We start from the raw sequence: 18,425 nt of genomic DNA, 5'->3' as shown, positions 1-18,425 counted from the left end.
CAGTGAGGTTCAATCAGAACAGTGTCCCATCAATGTACATGGGATCGTGTTCTTGCAATAAACCATCCTGATCCTCTTCAGAGATATGAGAGAAGAAGCAGAAGGGTGTAAAGAATGATCCAAAAAAGGCAGTGGACAGTCACTGTAAGGGGCTGAAGGGTGACAAAGCTGAGCAGGGAAACAGGCTGCTTGAAGGTGTTCACCAAGGAGGAGCAGGAGGAAGGAGGAGCTTGTGAATGAGGCACTGCTCTGTGTGCCCGTGTGAAAGGAACAGGAGATATGGAGGAGAAGAGAAAGATGTGATTTACAGCTTTATTGGGAAATTCATCAGGGGCTGATTTGGGACTAGTCTTACTCAACATTTTAACATCCTGACACACAACACAAGGAATGTAATGAAATTTTCTAAGGCCACAAAGTTCAGAGGCATTGGCAGTGTTGGTGTGGAGTGCTGCACAAAAATAACTGGGAACTGAAGAGAAAGAGAAGGAAGCTTGTCCTGGAAGGTCAAGTAGAAAGGCTTTGTCTGGCATTTGTCCCAGGGGGGTGAAGTGCACTGGCTGGGAAGGTGACACAGCCAGTTCTGTATCCAGAGCTAGAATGGTGTGAGAGACCCAAACATTAAAAACTGAAAGATGAACTTTGAAAATATGAGTGAGTTTGGAGCAGACTTGGATGTGCTCTATTTCTCAGTTGTGTATTTACAAAGGTTGATTAAATATTGGATAAAAGAAGCCTTTGTTGCTAATTTGGGAAGATTTTTCATTAAGACACAAAATGTTATATTCCTTGTGGTTGTAAATAGTGCAAAGAGAGGGGAAAATTCAGCTTTCATATCTGTAGAGAGCATCTGTCAGTGTGGCCACAGCTGGAGTTTGCTGTCAGTGGCAAAAAGCAGAGCTGACAGGTTTGGTTCTGGGAGGGGCAGTAGGGAATCAGCTGTGCTGGGGAAGGATGAAGCTCATTTTGCTCCAAGATTATGAGGAAGGACTGGACTCAAATTCACAGTGAGAGTCCCAAAGGAAAGAGGGGGTGGAGCTCTGGCTTGGCCATGTGTTAGTTGGTTAGTACCTGGTCACCTGGAACTATCATGTCTTTATTTCATTATGTTTAATTTCAGGAACATCTTTAATTCAGGACATGAAGGCTTACCTGGAAGGAGCTGGGACTGAATTCTGTGATATCATCCTGCTGCTGGACGGGCACCCACGGCCAGCCCACAAAGCCATCCTGGCAGCTCGCTCCAGGTGAGCCCTGCACCAAGAGTGTGTGTGAAGGACAGGGCAGGGCTGGGCAGCCTGTGCTCAGCTGGCTTGGTTCACAAGACAGGGAGGAACTTAAATCTGCATGAAGTGTTAAGATGCAGCTTTGCTCAATGAGTGTAATAAGCCTTTAAGCAGCAGTGATTAAATTTTTTTTTTCCATTTGATACCCAGCAGGGAAAGATAGGAAGAAATTAGAACTGCAGAGATTCTGCAGAGGGTGTGTGAGAAGCTGTACTGCAAGACAAAGCATCACAGGAAGGGAAAAAGGGTGGAAAACATGAGGTGGTTTCAGTGAAGTGGAAAGCAACAGATGTCCACTGAGGTCAGAAGGAGCCTTCTGACAGTGAACAATTCGTATTTTGTCATGTGGAACTTGATTTTCTTTCTCACTTTCTGATATTTAAGACTGGTTATGAATAAACATAACGAAAAATGGTGCATGACAGAGCCTAGAGTGTTCTCATGCTTTATGCAGAGAAAGGAGTCCACCCTGCTGATGGTGGGACTGTTCTCCCTCCTCAGGGCGTGGGTGAAGTGGATTTGTCCTGCACTTGTGTGTTCTGTGGACCTGCACCTTATGTTCCACCAAACATTAAGTGTTCATATAAAATGTCTATTTCAAATACCATCACAATTTTTCCCAGAAAAAAGCCCTAACAATACTCAGTATTAGTTACTGTGGTATTTTACCAGAAGCATTTCACAGCTCTTAAAACAGCCCTGATGATTGGCAGCCTGTAGATACCAAGGAAATTCATAATGCTTTAAGCTCTCTGCTGGGTCTTATGCAAATTAGAGAAAAAATCAAAGTACCATGTGTCCTAATTTTCAAGAAACAGACAAATTTCAGGTAGTTCTGATGGTAATTAGGGGGATTATATTTGGAGTTTCACAGACATACATGAAGAAATAAATGAGCAGTGTTTTTGCCCAGGTTGTCACCTGAATTTGTTGCTTTGGAAGCTGCAGTTCTGAATAGCAGCCTTTGAACAATACTGGGTTAAACCATCTCTCTGCAGAATATGTTATATCAGTTTTATTTCCCTTTGCAGTTACTTTGAAGCCATGTTCCGTTCATTCATGCCAGAAGATGGCCAAGTGAACATTTCTATAGGTGAAATGGTTCCCAGCAAGCAAGCCTTCGAGTCCATGCTCAGATACATCTATTATGGAGAAGTGAACATGCCTCCTGAGGACTCCCTGTATCCTCACATTCCAAGGAGTTGGAGGATGTGTCTGAGTGCATGCCCAGCATGCACCTTCCTTTTTGCTTTGGGTTGCCTGGCACAGCCTGGGAGGGTCTGTTGGGGGGCACCAGCAGGCTCTGCACTCCCTCTCCTCACAGGGCTTTGTTTGCCATCAGTGCTCTCACCTTCTCTTTCTGGTTTATTCCTCAATGGAGTGAACAGATACCTCTTTGCAGCTCCTTACTATTATGGCTTCTACAACAACAGGCTCCAGGCCTACTGTAAGCAGAACCTGGAAATGAATGTCACAGTGGAGAATGTGCTGCAGGTAATTGTCCCCAAGCACTTCAGTTAGTCACTTAGAAGAAAAGGTCAAGTGGGTACCCCCAGTGCCAGGTCACTGAGACTGCCCAGGCCCTTCCAGTGGCAGTGGCCCTGTGTGATGATGTGTGGGAGCCCAGCCTTCAGCAGCATTGTTCCTTACCTGTACTGTGTCACTTCTGTTCTGTGCTCCAGGGTTCAGCAGGTGCTGCTCACCTGCCTCCTCCTGAGCTCTCATCCCCTGTTACAGAACTGTGTCTCTAAAGGTCTTTTTAAGATGACCACATACTCAGCACTCAACTGTAAACCCTTTTTGGCATTTGTTCCAGGGCAAATGGTGGTCTGCAGGTGACAGACTTTAGTCTTGTTTTATCAGTGATACTGATAGGATTTTGCAGTGGAGTTTGAGCTAACAAAAGATATTTTGTGGTAAGAAAGCCAATGCTGGCTCCCAGGCAGGCAGCCTGAACCTCTGCAGCACAAGCAGAAGCAAGTCCTGCTGATTAGTTCTTGAGGACTCCATACATTTTAAATCCAAGGCTTAATTTTGAATAGTTCAGAAAATATTCAGTTTGTAATGCAAAGTGGAGATGTTCCCTAGCTAAGAGGAGTTACCTGCTCTGGGTCAGGACTGTTCATGCATCTGAGCTGTGCAGAAAGGAAATCACATTTTTGCTCCTGCTCTAGATTTTAGAGGCAGCTGACAAGACCCAGGCCCTGGACATGAAGAGGCACTGCCTGCACATCATCGTTCACCAGTTCACCAAGGTTGGTTGCATCTTTTCTGTGGCTTTTGAGAGCTGCTGTCCTCTGTCACTGCCCTGGTTAAAGACATGTTCATATAGAAATGAGTTTAATTCTTCCTCATTTGAGACAGCTGAGAGCTGGCTGCATGTTCCTGACACTCGCTGACAGGACTGCTAGCACATTTCTCACACCAAAGTAAATTAAAGACTAGAACAAGCTAGTCTAGAAATGTGAAGCCCTTCCAAGCAGAAGTTACCCAAAATTGCTTCCATTTCCAGTTGTTCCAACTGTTAATTTTGTGCCATGGCCTTGTTGGGTTGGTGTGTGTATAGCAGGGTAAGTTTGTTGTACATTGAGGGCACAAATCTCTCCCTCACTAGCAATTATCAGTGTGGTCCTCATACTCCCCTTGAAGTATTCTCTGTCATACATGTTTTGTTGTCATGTGCTCTAAAACAAACTACCATGTCCTGGCTGGGCTCTCTGTGATTTCCATGTTCAACAGTTGGGCTCTATGGTCTTAGAGGTCCTTTCCAATCTTAAAAATTCTGTGGGTCTGTTTTGATGGGATTATGCATTCGTGGCAGGAAAGGTCAAGAGCCCGATGTGCTGATACTTCTGTCCTCACTTGAGAGAATAAGGATATTGTCATTTAATTGTTCCTATGAGATGTGATCCCTCCATGAGAGTTCCCCAGCATGTCATCAGTTCATTGCTCAGCTTATTAGCATTGCTGAAATAGGTAGATAAATTATAGGAATTGGGATTTCTGGATGCTACACACATACTGATAATAATTCCCTAGTTAATATTCAAGTAGCTCACTCTGCTTTGTATATTTAAACTCACAATCCTCCTGGGGAAGAAGAGCACTGCTATGTCCCATTAGTGTCTGGAGAGGAGACAGGATGGTGTTTCAGGCTCTTCATTAAATGCCAAAGTTGCTGGAGCATGACGCATTTTACATTCAGAAATAACTGAAATTGCATAAAAAGCATTGAGAGTAGAGTCAGCATCCAGAAATTACTCCCAGAGGAGAGTCCACAGCGTGAGGTTGCAGCCCCTGCCTTCATTCATCCTGTCTGTTTTCTTCTGGCCCCATGAGTCCTGTGGAGCTGCCCAGTTCAGCAGGGATGTGGAATGGTCCCACTGGACAGGACAGGACATGAACAGGACATCCCTGGGGTTGGGGTCAGTGCCTTGCAGCCACTGAGGGCTGAAATATCACAGAATCACTTCCCAGTGGAGGCCACAGGAAGACAAAGAGGTGTGATTGTCCCCAGAATGTTCAGGGGGAAGTGGACGTTACAACTCTGGGAGGCAGCGAGGGGAGCTGGAGGGCGTTCCTCAGCTGTACTTCCTCACCAGGATGTGGGGAAATGTTTTATATTTAAACTGTTGACTGGTAGAACAGTGTTCATCAAAACGTGGCTGGAAGACTGTCAAGCAGATGTGCACGGAGAAACCTCAATTATGCAATGTTTTCCCTTGGCCTGAGAGGCCTCAGTGTGTGATTCTTGGCCTGGGCTGGGTGACTCAGTGTGGCTGGGCACAGACACTCTCTCCTTGCTCCTGGGCCAGCCACGGGCTCTGAGGGGGATTTGTTCTCAGGCACAAGCCCTGTGGGTCACTGGAGCTCAGGCAGGCTGGCTCCCTGGCTGTGGGATCTCCTGTTCTTCCAGTTACTTAATGCTGTTCTGGATTTGGACTGTTAAGGAGTTTTCCCCACAGCAGGAGCATTACTGAAGAGCTGTTTCCCAGAGGTTCACTGCTTTGGGCAATGTGTTTCCAGGCTCTTGTGTGTCAGTGTTGTGCAAAAGCCATAATAAACCTGCTGTTGTGCTGTGTTTGCAGTGACACCCTGATCTGTTCTGCAGTGTGTGCCTTGGGTGGGGGCAGATCCCACCAGTGCTCAGGGGGTCTCTCTCCCTCCCAGTCCTGGCAGATCCTTAGACTGGGATATTGCTACAAGCCCGTCCTGAGCTCTTCCTGAAAGCATCCTCAGCCATTTCCCTCCTGGCCTTCAGAGGTTGCTCAGGACATCTTTATTCTTTATTCTTTATCCCAGTGCAGCTCCCTAGAGCGAGGTGATAATGTCAGTGCAGGTAGGGAGGGTGAGTGAGTGCTGGGGTCTGCCTGGAGCTGCCTGTGTGTTAGTGCCTCTGGGCAGAGGGACCACTGGCTCCCTACCATGAGGGTGAGGAGAAGGAAGGAATGTGTAGAGCTCCTTTTTGCAAACAGTTGAGCTTCTCAACAGTCCAAAAGCATAAAGTTTGTTGTAGATTCTCATCTATCTGATGTGGAGGTTTGTGTTGGCAAGTGCTCCAGTGACCTGCTTTGACTGCAGGAAGAATGCCAGCAGAACCAGCATGGATACTGAGAAGAGCTTTTCCTCAGGAGCACAGCAGCAAAGGGATCAAGCCCTGAGTCACATTTTCAGTGCAAAACCACAGATCTCAGAGCTCAGGCTGTGCTGGTCAGCACGGCTCTTAGGAGAGTGCTCAGTGTCTTGCAGCAGTGGGGCTGTCAGTACCCACAGGGCAGCTCTGGGGGCAGGTTCCTGCTGCTCCTCACTCCCAGCAGTCTCAATTTGGTTCTAAGCCCTGTGGTCTGTTCCCTGCAGCCCAGCCCCACAGCTGGGATCTCTTGCACCATCTGTGCCCAGCTGGACCTGCTGTGGGGTGCCAAGGGTAAAAGAGTAATAACATGAGCTGTGATTTGGGGAGGGTTTTAATTTCTTCCTGTTTTTTCTGTTTTGTTTTCCTTGAAGGTCTCCAAGTTGCCAAATCTCCGCTCGCTCAGTCAGCTCCTCCTCCTTGACATCATAGATTCCTTAGCTACCCACATCTCAGACAAGCAGTGTGCAGAGCTGAGTGCAGACATATGACATGCCTTGGGAAACCACCTTCTCATTTGTTCCTGAAAAACACTGGCACTTTAGAGCTGGCTCTGGTTTACTGTTGTGTATGGAGCAGCTCGGTGTCTGCACACTACAGCAGCCCTGGAGGAGCAGGGGCAGCTGAGGTGCTCTCTGGATTTGCTGGGTTTGTACCTTTGTGCAACATTTGGACTTTGTTACATTTGTTACCCAAATGCAGACTTGAAATCACTGCAGGCGTGAATTAATTCCACATGGTTTGGGGAGTTACTAAGTTCATAATCAAACCCATTATTACTTTCATACTGTAAAATCAAGCAGTCATGAGTAAGAGTCACTAATCCTTTGAAATACAATATTTAAAGAATATTATTTAAAGAGCTTCAGCTGACCCAGCCCGGGGGCTGTAAGGGGAAGTCAGAATGAAACTGGGAACAAGAGCACGTGGTGTTCACAGGGAAACTGGCCCTTGACCAGAATGTAGTGACTTTTCAGAAACTCCATGGTGTGGATTAACAGATAAGCCCCTGTGCAGCTGCCTGGATTGGTGGGCTGCAGGAATCCAGACCTATGCTCTGCAGCAGGTCAGACTGGAAGATTACAGCAGTCCTCTCTGACCACCAAATCCATTAATCCTGTCTTGCTAAGCCTTTCTAAATCTATTTATTAATAAAGAATTAACATCTTCTCCTGGCATTTCATGATTGACTTGGATTTCATTCTGGAAAAAAAATTAAGCAAAAAATGTTCTGTGCTTGATGAAGGTCACATTGTTAAAAATAAGTGTGTTACATCTTGTTACTAATTTTATATTGAAGTGTCTCTGTGAGCCCTTGCCTTTGCAGGAAGGTGAATGAAGGCAGAATGCCATTTCCAGCCCCTGCAGGAGCAGCTGCTGTTCCCTCCCCTTGCAGCCCCCAGCTCTGTGCTGGATGCTTCCCACCTTTCCTCACAGCTGGATGGTGTTGGTAAAGTGTCTGGTGGTGGAACTGTCCCAGCCCTGCCCAGAGCCCTTGGGGCTGCCCTGGCAGGGAGTGACAAGCTGGGAATCAAAACCTTGTCCTGTTCCAGCTGCAGGGGCTGCTCTCTGCTTGTCTGAAGCTGGAGTGGTGCAGGATCCCTGTCAAGACAAGGAGCTCCCAGCCCTCACACTCCCACCCGTGCAGCCACGATTTTCATTCACTGAAGTGTTCCTGGAGCAGCAGCTGTGAGCTCCTCCCTGGTGGCCTGCTCAGGTGAGTCAGACCAGAGGTGACAGCTGCTTCTGAGAGCCAAGGGCACCTTTTCAACCAGGGGGATTGTTTCCAGATGCTTCATAGATAGTGGAGTCCCTTACCAGAGGTCATGATAATTGTCCTGACAGGTTCTGTGTTCCCTGGGAAACCAGGCTGGCAGCTAGAGAGGTTCTGCACTGCAACTTGTAACAACACTACAGTCTATTTCCAGTAATGCTGATCCACTAGAGGACACCCACTGCCCAGGGAAGCCTCATTCTCTCAGGCTGAACATGCCATAACCAGCCCTCTGTAAATCCTGAACCCACTTGTGAGGAAATGTGCAACCTCTGCACCCTCTGACCCAGCACTGTGAGCTCTTGGCTTTGGGGGGACTTTGGGCTCAGTCACTGCTATAGGGACCAGAGTGCTGGGTCAGAGATTTACTGTGAACACTTGTAGCCCACTGAGATTGGCCTCTGGGCTGCTGTTGTGCAAATGCCAGCACCATGCAGCTCTCTGAGAGGACACCCCGAGTTTCCTAGGAGGTCATGGGATGGGAGGTGTTGTAGGGATCATACACACAGACTGTGTGTACACATGAGCTTCCCAGGGCAGTTAGGTGCTCTTGTTATCACCACCTTGGTATCAGTATGGCCAGCAGGCTCTCAGGTTACTGATGCTCCTGCCAGCCTTGGCCAGTTCTCTACTGGAGCTTGTGCAGTCATATCCCTGATTTTGATAAGGAATACAGAACACTGTAGCTGTCCAGCTTTGTCTTATTCTTACAATCTCTGCCACATGCAGGCCCCACTGGCTCTTTAAGGCCCTTGGGACTGCTGGTGGGAGAGCAGGAGCACCCCTTTCCTCCAAACCAGTGTGAGCCCCAGCATGGTGACAAAAAGCAAGGTAGAGAAGCAATCCCCAGCTGCTCTGAAGCAGCAGCTCAGGGCACTGGAGCCAGGAAGTCCCAGCTTTGCCACACTGCACCAGCTCCCCATGTCCCCATTATCACACCTGTGGCAGCTGGGCAGGAGCCTAGCAAGGAGCAGCGTGGGACAGGGCCAGGAGATGCCAGCAGCACCCAGAGCAGGGCTGGCAATGGGGCAGGGAGTCACTCTAAGGTGGCCCGTGGCTCACTGGGAACAGGAAGAACACTGAGAAAAAATCACACATTTTAATAAGGAAATGTGAGAGGGAGGCACTGAGGTCCTGCCAGCAGGAGCACCGGCGGAGGGGCAGAGCCCGGGCTGCCTCAGGCCTCGGCCGCTGCCAAGCCCAGGATCTTCTTGACGTAGTTCTGCACGTTGACGTGGAGCTGCGGGGCCGTGGCAGAGAAGGTCTCCATGGCCAGGGCCCGCGTGGCCTCGGAGCCGCCCCACATGGCGCGGTACAGCGGCAGCGTGTACTTCTGCTTGCCCTGCGGGGACAGCGCAGTGACAGCCCCGGCCCCGCCCCGGCACGGCGGGGACACTCCCCGCTCCCCTGTCCCCTGTCCCTGCTCTTGGCGAGGCACGGAGCACACGGCAAATGGCACAGGGTGGGGAATGTTGCCGTGGGCAGCCCTTGGCACCGCAGCACCTGGAGAGGGGGGAGCACCTGAACCTTGGAGAAGGAGTAGACCCTGAGAAGCTCAACAAGGCCAAGTGCAGGGTCCTGCACCTGGGTCGGGATAGGATGGATGGAAGGATGGAGAGCAGCCCTTCAGAGAAGGACTTGGGTGACAAACTGGATGTGACCTGGCCAGGTGCTCTCCCAGCCTGGAGAGCCAGCTGTGTCCTGGGCTCATCCCCAGCAGCAGGTGAGGGGGAAATTCTGCCCTCTCATAAGACCCCAACACGGGAGCACTGCATCCAGCTCTAGAGTCTCCAGCACAAGACACACAGGGACAGAGCAGGTCCAGAGGAGTCCATGGAGGTGCAGCCCCTCTGCTCCAAGGGCTGGAGCTCATCTGCTCTGGGGCCAGGCTGGGAGAGCTGGGGGTGTTCACCTGGAGAATAGAAGGCTCCAGGGAAACCTTAGAGCCCCTTCCAGTGCCAAGAGAGCTGGAGAGGGACTTTGGAGTGACAGGACAAGGGGAAATGGCTTCCCACTGCCAGAGGGCAGGGTTAGATGGGATATTGGGAAGGAATTCTTCCATCTGAGGGTGGTGAGGCCCTGGCACAGCCCTGGAAGTGTCCAAGGCCAGGTTGGATGGGGCTTGGAGCAACCTGGTCTAATGGAAGGTGTCCCTGCCCATGGAGTGGGATGGAGTAAGGTGAGCTTTAAGGTCCCTTCCAACCCAAACCATCCTGTGGGACTAACAAAAGTGAGAGCCAACCCCTGTCTCTCTGGCACTGAAAGCCCTGTGCCCTACACCCTTCCCTCCCCACTGGCATGCTGCTGGGCACTGCCACCAGTGCCCAGGGACAAACCTGGCTGTGCAGGAAGTCCTTGACTTTGCTGTACTCAGCCTCCAGGTTGTTCTTGAGGACAATCTGGCACCAGCGCAGTCGCAGCTCAGCGTTCTGGGCCTTGGAGATCTTGGGGTACATCTTGCTGAGCCTCTTCACATTGCCTGTGAGAGGGGAGTGGTTACCGTCCCCCAGGGAGCTCTGACCCAGCTCCCATCCCCTGCTCCCAGTGAACCCTGTCAGTCCATCCCAGCTGTGCTGCAAATTCTCTGGGGTCCTCCCAGCCTCGGGTCAGCCCTGGCCCCTGCCCAAGTGCCCCCCACCCCCAGCTCTGGAGCCCCCCAGGCACTTGCTGGCTCTGGGCAGGACGGTGCCCTTGTTGGGCCTCCCAGGCTGGGGAGCCCTGCAGGGCCATGTGCTGGTGCCTCGGGCTGCCAGCACAAAGTGGGGGGAGATTCCTCAGCAAAGAGGGCAAGGAGAGTTGCAGTGACATGGGGACACAGCCCAGCAGAGCCAGCCTGGGGACAGCAGGATTGCACATGTCCCCATAAATCCAGGGACATGCTTCCCCTGGCTCTCCATCCTCCACCACACCAACCGAGGCTTCCCTGGAACTAGGACCCACAGAGTAGTTGGAGAGGGGCTGATGGCCACACACCCGAGTGTCCCCCCCAGGGTGCCCTCTGGGTGGACTTGGGCCCATCACCCCGTGTCTCCTCTGGGCACCAGAGCCCTGGCAGTGCCCTGGCACTCACCTTCAGGCAGGGGGGACTTCTGCAGGACCTGATCCAGGAAATAGACCAGCTGGTACGTCCTCCAGCCCATGATGTCCACAGCTTCGATCGCCTCCATGTTCAAGCTGTCGGCTGCCCAGAGCTCTGCCAGCTCCTCCGCCGGCCTCATCAGCTGCTGCCCCGGGGACAGGTCAGGCAGGTAGGGCGGCCAGCCCGGCGTGTTCAGCCAGCGGTCAAATTCAAACCCTGCAGCGAGGCAGGAGGGAGAGCTGGGAACAGAGCCCTGAGCCCCACACCAGCTGCTGCTGCCCAGACCACCCCTTCTCCCAGTGCCACCGAACCTGCCTGAGGACGGTGACAACCACAAACTAAAGGGGTGAGGCCATCAGACACATGGGCTCAGGGTGTGTTTGTGGGTATCAGCCCCAGCACCACCAGCTCCAGCATGGAAAGCTCCTGCCAAGCCTGGATCTCCAGCAAGGCTGGGCCAAGCCCAGAGTGCTGGCTGGGCCTGATTCCAGTGCTCACCCGACTCACAAGGCTGAGTCACAGACACCCCATGAAACAGCACCCAAGTGCAGAGCAGGGACTGGGTTTGAATGGAAAAAAATCAGGCTGAGCTGGCACATGCCCAAGCCTGGGCCTGATCCCAGCTGGCCAGTGCCACCCGTGCCTGCTCCGACAGAGCTAGGCTGGCAGCAGCAGCATCTCCAGTAAAACACACAAAGCAACGTGCAAAGGCTCCGGGGGACATAGGCTGCTCTGACACCCATGGGAGTGGGGCTGAGAAATGGCAGCCCCTGTTCCCTGGTCAGGATGGCACTGTGCTGACCTGGGATGGAGTCCACGCCTTTCTCCTTCAGCTCTGGGAAGTACTCCAGGAAGAAGCCGAGGGTGTCGTCTGCAGTGATGCTCTGGAACTTGAACCGGTTCACGTAGGCCTGTGGGGACAGATGGGGCTGATGCCAGACACTCCCACCCAGCAGTGCTGCCCAGGCCTCTGTGCTCACCTCATGGGGGAACCCCTTCCAGCCCCTGTTCCCTCCAGGGGTTCCCAGTCCCTACATCCCCAGGGATGCCCCTCAACATTCCCAGCACCTGATGCAAGCACGAGGCTCTGCCTTCATCTTATTCCCCTATTCACATTCCCATTTCCCACCTCTTCTTCCTCTCCCCAGCCACCCTCTCAGCCTGTCCTTTCCAGGCTCCTGCTGTGCCCTGGCCTCCTGCCATGGCATTTTGACTTTGCAGCTCACACCCACCTGGAGGAAGGCATCAAACTTGCTCTGGTTGCCCACAAGATGGGCCAAGTAGCTAACGAAGCAGTACCCCTTCTCATAGGGTGTTTCATTGTATGTGTCATCTGGATTGACACCTAGAAAAAGGCAAAACCATCAGAAATCCTCTGCCCAGCTGCAAAACAACAAAGCCCTCACATGAACCAAGATTCCCCCATCAGTGCTGGGCACAGCCTATCCCACCCCTCCTGCAGCCATCGTTTCTCCCAGGTCCCATCACCCGTGCTGGTGTTATTGCCAGCTATGGAACAGGCTGGCCCCCAGCCCACCTGTCCTTGTCCTGCTCCCCCAGAGCCCAGGGACACCCAGGGACACCCAGGGTCACCCAGGGACACCAGGGTCACCCAGGGACACCAGGGTCACCCAGGGACACCGACCTGGCTCGATCACCACCCGCAGCTTGTTGAGGGGATGGTCCTCCCCCGTGGCATCCATGTGCTGGCGCAGGAGGGCCCTTCCCGTGGCAGCCTCCAGGCAGGTGTAGGGCAAACCTGGGCAGAGACAAGTGGGGGCATTCAGGGAGCCCGGCCAGACCCCTGCGCACTGCAGGCGCTGCGGCGGGAGAGGAACAGCATCAGTGCACGAGCTGGGAGAGCAGGAAAGCCACACATGAGGAGCTGGAATGGCAGAGCTGTAGGGGGGCATGGGGCAACCCAGCCCCAGGCAGTGAGAGATTCCACCTAAATTCATGTGGATACAGCAAATTGTGCTGGGAGAGCACAAGCTTCTGGACAGGACTGTGTGTCCAGGGGGGGAGCTCAGGACAGCTGGTGTCAGCTCCGCATGGGAACTGCAGGAGGATGAGGAAGGTGAGGCAAGGACACAATGCCCACATTCCTGGCAGGGGTTGCAGGAACTGTCCATCTCAGAGCAAAGGCTACCAGAAATCACAGACATTAAAGATCATCTTGTTCCACCCTCTGCCATGGGCAGGGACACCTTCCACTAGACCAGGTGGCTCCAAGCCCCTTCCAACCTGGCCTTGGACACTTCCAGGGATGGGGCAGCCAACACTTCTCTGGGCCACCTGTGCCAGTGCCTCCCCAAACTCCCAATATCTAATCCAAACCTACTCTTTTTCAGTTTACAGAACCCCCCAGGGCCTAGCAGCTGCTGCCCTTCACCTGTTCTGAGATGCAGCGCAGGCTCCATCCCCAGGGGCACTGGGAGGGATGCCCTGAGCTGTGGGACCGACCCCAGGCCCCCCCAGGGTCCAGCATCCCCCAGGCAGGCAGGGCCACGCACCATAGACCTCGGTGGAGATGCGCCTCTGGGCGTACATGGTGAAGCCCTCGTTGAGCCAGAACTCGCCCCACGTGGCGTTGGTGACCAAGTTGCCAAACCAGCTGTGGGAGATCTCGTGGATGATGACGTCCACCAAGGAGCGGTCCCCGGCCAGCAGGCACGGCGTGACGAAGGTCAGGCAGGGGTTCTCCATGCCACCAAAGGGGAAGGAGGGCGGCATGAACAGGATGTCGTACCTGCCAGGGAAGGCTGGGCTCAGACCCCGCTCCTCCTGAAGACGGGGCTGGGGACAGAAGGAAACTCTCTCCCTGTCCCTGAGGAACCAGATCCTTCAGGAACCTTCCAGCCATACCTGCCCCAAACATAAGGTCCAAAGAGTTTCTCTCCAACCACCAGGAACTCCTCAATCACCCCATCATACTCCTTCTTGGCAGCCTCGATCAGGCAGGGCTCGGCCCAGACGCGGCTCCTGCCAAGTGCAGAGAAGAGGAAGTTTAACCATTAGGGGACTTTCACCTTGTTGCTTCATCAGACAGAAATTGCACAGGTTTATTCCAAAGAAAAATAAAACCCTGCTGATAAAGGCATCTAAAGAGGCCAATAGTGCAAATTGCTGTGATTTCTTCCCTTGTCTGAAAGGGCTTGTCAAAGGGCTTTTATATGGCTGCAGTGGCAGCCAAGAACTCAAGAAAGCACCAGCCTGTGAGGAAATGTGGGATCCTCCATGCATGGGACCCACTGCCCTCATTCCTGTGCAGGGTGACATGAGCAGAGCCAGGGACCCTCCTGAAGGTGAGGGGACACAGCATCAAGTCTCCTTTTCACACTCCAGTTTGAGAAGAACCCTCATCCCATCTGGTGACACAGACAGGGGCCTGTTCATGTTCATGGCCAGTGTCTGCTCTCCAGAGCCCCGTGGAGCAGGGAGAAGCAGAAAGGGGCTGCCACAGGAGTTTCACTGTGCAGCTGCCACAGCTCTGGAGCCCTCCTGAGCCCCTTACCTTGGGCCAACATCAGCAGACACGATGTCCCCAACAACCAGAGCAATCAGGTAGGAGGGGATTGGCTGAGACATCTTGAATACAAAGGTGTTGTCCTTCTGCTTCTCCCAGCTCGTGGCACTCATCACAGCCGTGAAGCCCTCGGGGACCTGACCACAGGGACAGAGCCACCCATTAGATTCACAGCACACAGCAGGCCAGCTAAGCCAGCCACAGTGTCTGATGGCAAATGTGTCCCAGCCTGAAGGTGCCAGGGCCAGGGGCACTGCAGGCTTTGGGGAGCAGAGCAGAGCAGGAACACCCTGAGCTCCCACTCAGCTGCATCCCTGCCATGCTAGAGTACCTGGAGCTGCCCCAGGTGCCCCTGGAGCTACCAGGAGATAAGGAAATGCTGGAGCTGCAGTGCGAAAGGGCAGAGGATGCAGATCCCTCAGCTGCTGACTCCTCTCCCAATTGTTGCACAACAACTCATTTTTCCTGTTCCCAAGCCGGTGTAGAACCCATGGCAAATCCACCAGCCTGGGCTGAGCCCAGGGACACTGATCCAGTGTGCCCCAGCCCAAGCAGGGGGTGAGCCCCGTGGTGCACAGGGAATACAGAGCTCACACCAGAGCTCAGCAACAGCCCCACACTCACCCTGTGGCACCAGAGGGGCTCTGCCCTGGGAGAGCAAAATAAATCAATCCTGGCATCAGCAGCTGATGCCACCACATGCCATTGACACTGGATAGTGTCACACCATTAGGCATTCCCCTTGCCCACAGCAGGATGGCACGCATGGCAGCCCTGTGCCAGTGTCACCACATGCCCACACAGACAAGGGGGGAATCTGGATTTAGCACCATCTTTGGGGAACAGCAGCTGCTCCTTCCTGGAAGTCTGGCAGCCCCAGAACTGCCACCAAGACCCAGCATGGCCCAGCTGTTTTCCCCCAGACTCAGCCCATCCTGCTACAAATGCCAGGAGCTCTGGGCAGGACAGCCAGGCCAGCACATGCACCAGTACTGCAAGTGGGGAGAGGCAGCAGCACCGTGGGGCTGCTCGTCTCCATCAAAAGGGCATCTAAGAGAAAAACAGCCCAAGTACAGGTGACTGATTTCTCAGCTGGGGCCTGAGGAGGAGGGTTTGAAGCAGTGTCCCTGCTGTGATGCCCCCGTGCTTTGGCACATTCCCTGCAAGGGACCCAACAGCTCAGAGCAGTTTAAGCTGGAAGGGGACATTAAAGATCATCTTGTCTCACCCCCTGCCATGGGCAGGGACACCTTCCACTATCCCAGGCTGCCCCAAGCCCCATCCAGCCTGGCCTTGGACACTTCCAGGGATCCAGAGGCAGCCACAGCTGCCCTGGGCACCCTGTGCCAGGGCCTTCCCACCCTCACAGCCAAGAATTCCTTCCCAATGTCCCATCTAATTCTGCCCCCTGGCAGTGGGAAGCCATTCCCCCTTATCCTGGCACTTAAGATCCTTGTCCCCAGTCTCTCTCCAGCTCTCCTGGAGCCTCTTTAGACCCCAGAAGGAGCTCTTGGGTCTCCTCAGAGCCTTCTCTTCTGCAGGTGAACAGCCTGGCTGGTGGAGGTTGAAATCCCAGCTCTCCCAGCCTGGCTCCACAGCAGAGGTGTTCCAGCCCTTGGATCATCTCCATGGCCTCCTTTGGACTTTCTTCCCCAGCAAACTTTGCACTCATGGAGGGTTTTGCTGCTGCTGGGTGTCAGGGAAGGGCCAGGGCAGCTCCTGGGGCTCCGCTTACCTTCACGGTGGCTGAATAGGTGAACTTGACTGAGGGGGTGTCGAAGCAGGGGAAGAAGGACCTGTTGAGCACAGCCTGGCCCTGGGTGTACATGTAGGGCTTCTGCTTCCCCGCCGTCTGCTCAGGGGACAGCCAGCACACCTGGGGGGGACCAAGAGCCCAGTGAGGGGCGGCTCAACCACAGCTGCTCCCTGTGAGGGAGCTGGGAAGGGGCTCCTCACCCAGGGGTGCTCTGCCCACTCCAGGCCTGGTGTCCCCTGGACCATCTCCCAGCTCCCCCCGGGTCTGGCAGCCCCCAGTGTCCTCCCGGTCCTTGTGGGCCTGGGTGTCCCACGGGGCTCGGCGTCCCTTCCATCCACCCGGTCACCTGTCGGGCTCGGCATTTCCTCACCGCACCCTGCTCATCCCGGGCCCCACTGGTGTTCCCCAGTGTCCCCCTGCTCTCTCTGGGCCCGGAGCTCCCCAGTGTCCCCCTGCACTCTCTGTGCCCGGTGTTCCCCGGTGCCCCCCTGCTCATCCCAGGCGCGGTGTCCCCGGTGAACTCCCACCCCCCTGGGCCCGGTGTCCCCAGGTGTCCCAGCGCTCACCCCGGGCCCCTCGCCCGCCTCGTAGTCGATGAGGAGGGTGAGCAGCTGCCCGGCGCGGGGGGCCTGGGGCAGGGCGATGTGCAGGGCGCTGCCATAGCTGGCGAAGGGCCGGCTCTCCACGGGCAGCGTCTGCCCGGCCGCGTCCCCGGGCCCGCCCGGCGGCGGCAGGAGCGCGGCGCGGCTCACGGTCAGCGTGGGGTGCGCGTCCAGCCGCAGCTCCGCGCCGCCCGCGCCGTCCCGCTCGCAGCGCAGCTCCAGCCGCGCCCGCCCCTGCAGCCGCCCCGCGCCCGCGGCCGCGAAGGACACGCGCAGGTCCAGGTGCAGGTGCCGCAGCGACCACGGGCCCGCGCTGCTGGCAGAGGCCGCGTCCCGCACCGGGGCCCGGGCCCGCGCCGCGGCCACGTCCTGAGCAGGGGCCGCCATCGCCGCGCCAGGACCGCGCCGGGGGCGGGGCCGCCCGGGGGCCGCGGAGGCGGGGCCGGGAGCGGAGGCGGGAGGGGGCGGGGGCGGGGGCGGGGCCGGCACCGGGAGCGGGGAATGGAGGGGCGGGGAATCCATGGAGGTGGAGGGAGGGGACCCAGGGGGGACCCGGGGGGAATCCATGGATGGGGGATGGAGGAGACCCATCCATGGGTGGGGGATGGAGGGGACCCATGGGGAGATTCCCTCGGGGTTCCACAAGTAGGGGATGGAGAGAAATCTGTGGGTGGGATCCATCAGGGATCCATGGGTGGGAATTGGAGGGGACTCATAGGGAAATTCCCTTGGGATTCCATGGGTGGGGGATGGAGAGAAATCTATGGATGGGATCCACCGGGGATCCATGGGTGGGAATTGGAGGGACATCTATAGGGTGGATCCATGGGTGGGGGATCAATGAGGGGGCATGGAGGGGACATGGGGTGGGATCCATGCTACAGGGATGTAGGGGGATCTGTGAGGGACCTAAGGGTGTTCCAGAGAGAATTCAGGAGAAGGGGGGAATCTATGGGTTGGGCAGAATCGAGAGATGTCTGGGGGAAATTGGGATGGGAGGAATTCGTTGGGGCAAGAAATCTAGGAGGATCTATGGGTGGAGATCTGTGGGGGGGCCGGGGAGGGCAGCAAAGTTCAGAGGTTGGGAATCCATGGATCAAGGGAATTCATGGCGGGGCACCCCTGGACAGGGGGGTCAATAGGGATCCAAAATGGGATCCTTTGCAGGGTTCATGTCGGGGTCCATGGAGAGAGGATGGGAAGGGGGGACCCAGCACAGGGGTCCGTGGGAAGATCCAGGGGGACCTCGAGGAAGGATATAGATACAGATCCGGGGGAAGATAAGTGCAGGAAAGTGTGGCCAGGAGTTGGGGATCCATGTGGGATCCGGGCAAATAGAGGGGGACCCAGAGGGGGTCAGGATCCATGGGGAAGAGATCCAGAGCCGGGGATCAGGTGGGGCAAGATCCAGCAAGGGAATCAGGGAGGCACAGAGGGAGAATCCATGGCAGGGGATCCAGGGAAGAGGGGGGTGGATGGGAGTGGGATCCATAAGAAATTCGCTGGGGGGGGTCCATGGGGGATCTGGAGGGTGCTTGGCGGGGGACAATATCAGGATCCATGGGGAGGAGATGAAGGGATGACCCACCTGGGGGTCTCGTGGGGACATCCGGGGAGAGTCGAGGAGGGATACGGAGAGGGATCCGTGGGGGATCCGCGGGGTCAGGGCAGCCATGTGGGATCCATGAGAAATCCGAGGAGGGGATGTTCCGGGGGGGACTGGGGGGGTCCATGGGGTTTTCCCGGCTCAGGTTCTGTTGCCGGTTCCAAGC

General features: G+C 55.0%; 2 protein-coding genes across 2 annotated transcripts in view; one reads left to right on the top strand and one right to left on the bottom strand.

Annotated features, from left to right (window-relative positions):
* The window catches only part of LZTR1 (leucine zipper like post translational regulator 1), a 36,318-nt gene extending 29,224 nt beyond the window's left edge, over window positions 1-7,094 (top strand). Inside the window, exons 16-20 of the mRNA XM_071449894.1 lie at window positions 1,121-1,247; window positions 2,318-2,467; window positions 2,675-2,780; window positions 3,461-3,541; window positions 6,291-7,094. Of these exons, the coding sequence (XP_071305995.1) occupies window positions 1,121-1,247; window positions 2,318-2,467; window positions 2,675-2,780; window positions 3,461-3,541; window positions 6,291-6,407 (581 nt within the window). The 3' untranslated portion in view covers window positions 6,408-7,094. The remainder of the gene's footprint in view (window positions 1-1,120; window positions 1,248-2,317; window positions 2,468-2,674; window positions 2,781-3,460; window positions 3,542-6,290) is intronic.
* Window positions 7,095-8,775: 1,681 nt separating this feature from the next.
* RNPEP (arginyl aminopeptidase) lies at window positions 8,776-17,081 on the bottom strand. Its single transcript, XM_071450216.1, has 11 exons — window positions 16,618-17,081; window positions 16,031-16,171; window positions 14,284-14,432; window positions 13,635-13,751; window positions 13,283-13,518; window positions 12,415-12,528; window positions 12,002-12,114; window positions 11,572-11,680; window positions 10,761-10,985; window positions 10,027-10,169; window positions 8,776-9,032 (listed from the first exon to the last, which is right to left on the bottom strand). Exons 1-11 carry the CDS (start codon window positions 17,038-17,040, stop codon window positions 8,868-8,870), a joined length of 1,935 nt encoding a protein of 644 aa, XP_071306317.1. The 5' UTR covers window positions 17,041-17,081; the 3' UTR covers window positions 8,776-8,867.
* Window positions 17,082-18,425: the final 1,344 nt, after the last annotated feature.

Source organism: Agelaius tricolor, unplaced genomic scaffold (assembly GCF_023055355.1).
Source record: "Agelaius tricolor isolate 1412-34295 unplaced genomic scaffold, bAgeTri1.0.p SCAF_30, whole genome shotgun sequence".
Classification (NCBI taxonomy): Eukaryota; Metazoa; Chordata; class Aves; order Passeriformes; family Icteridae; genus Agelaius; species Agelaius tricolor.
Note: the sequence above shows the minus strand (reverse complement) of the source record. Positions and strands in the feature narration are given on the sequence as shown.

What these genes read in the sequence shown, in the direction of transcription:
- RNPEP (XM_071450216.1), bottom strand. Translation starts at nt 17,040, where the DNA reads ATGGCGGCCCCTGCTCAGGACGTGGCCGCGGCGCGGGCCCGGGCCCCG. An exon ending in GCGGGTGGTGATCGAGCCAG is followed by an intron (nt 12,115 to 12,414) that starts GTCGGTGTCCCT and finishes GCCTTTTTCTAG; the next exon opens with GTGTCAATCCAGATGACACA. An exon ending in AGTTTGATGCCTTCCTCCAG is followed by an intron (nt 11,681 to 12,001) that starts GTGGGTGTGAGC and finishes CTGTCCCCACAG; the next exon opens with GCCTACGTGAACCGGTTCAA.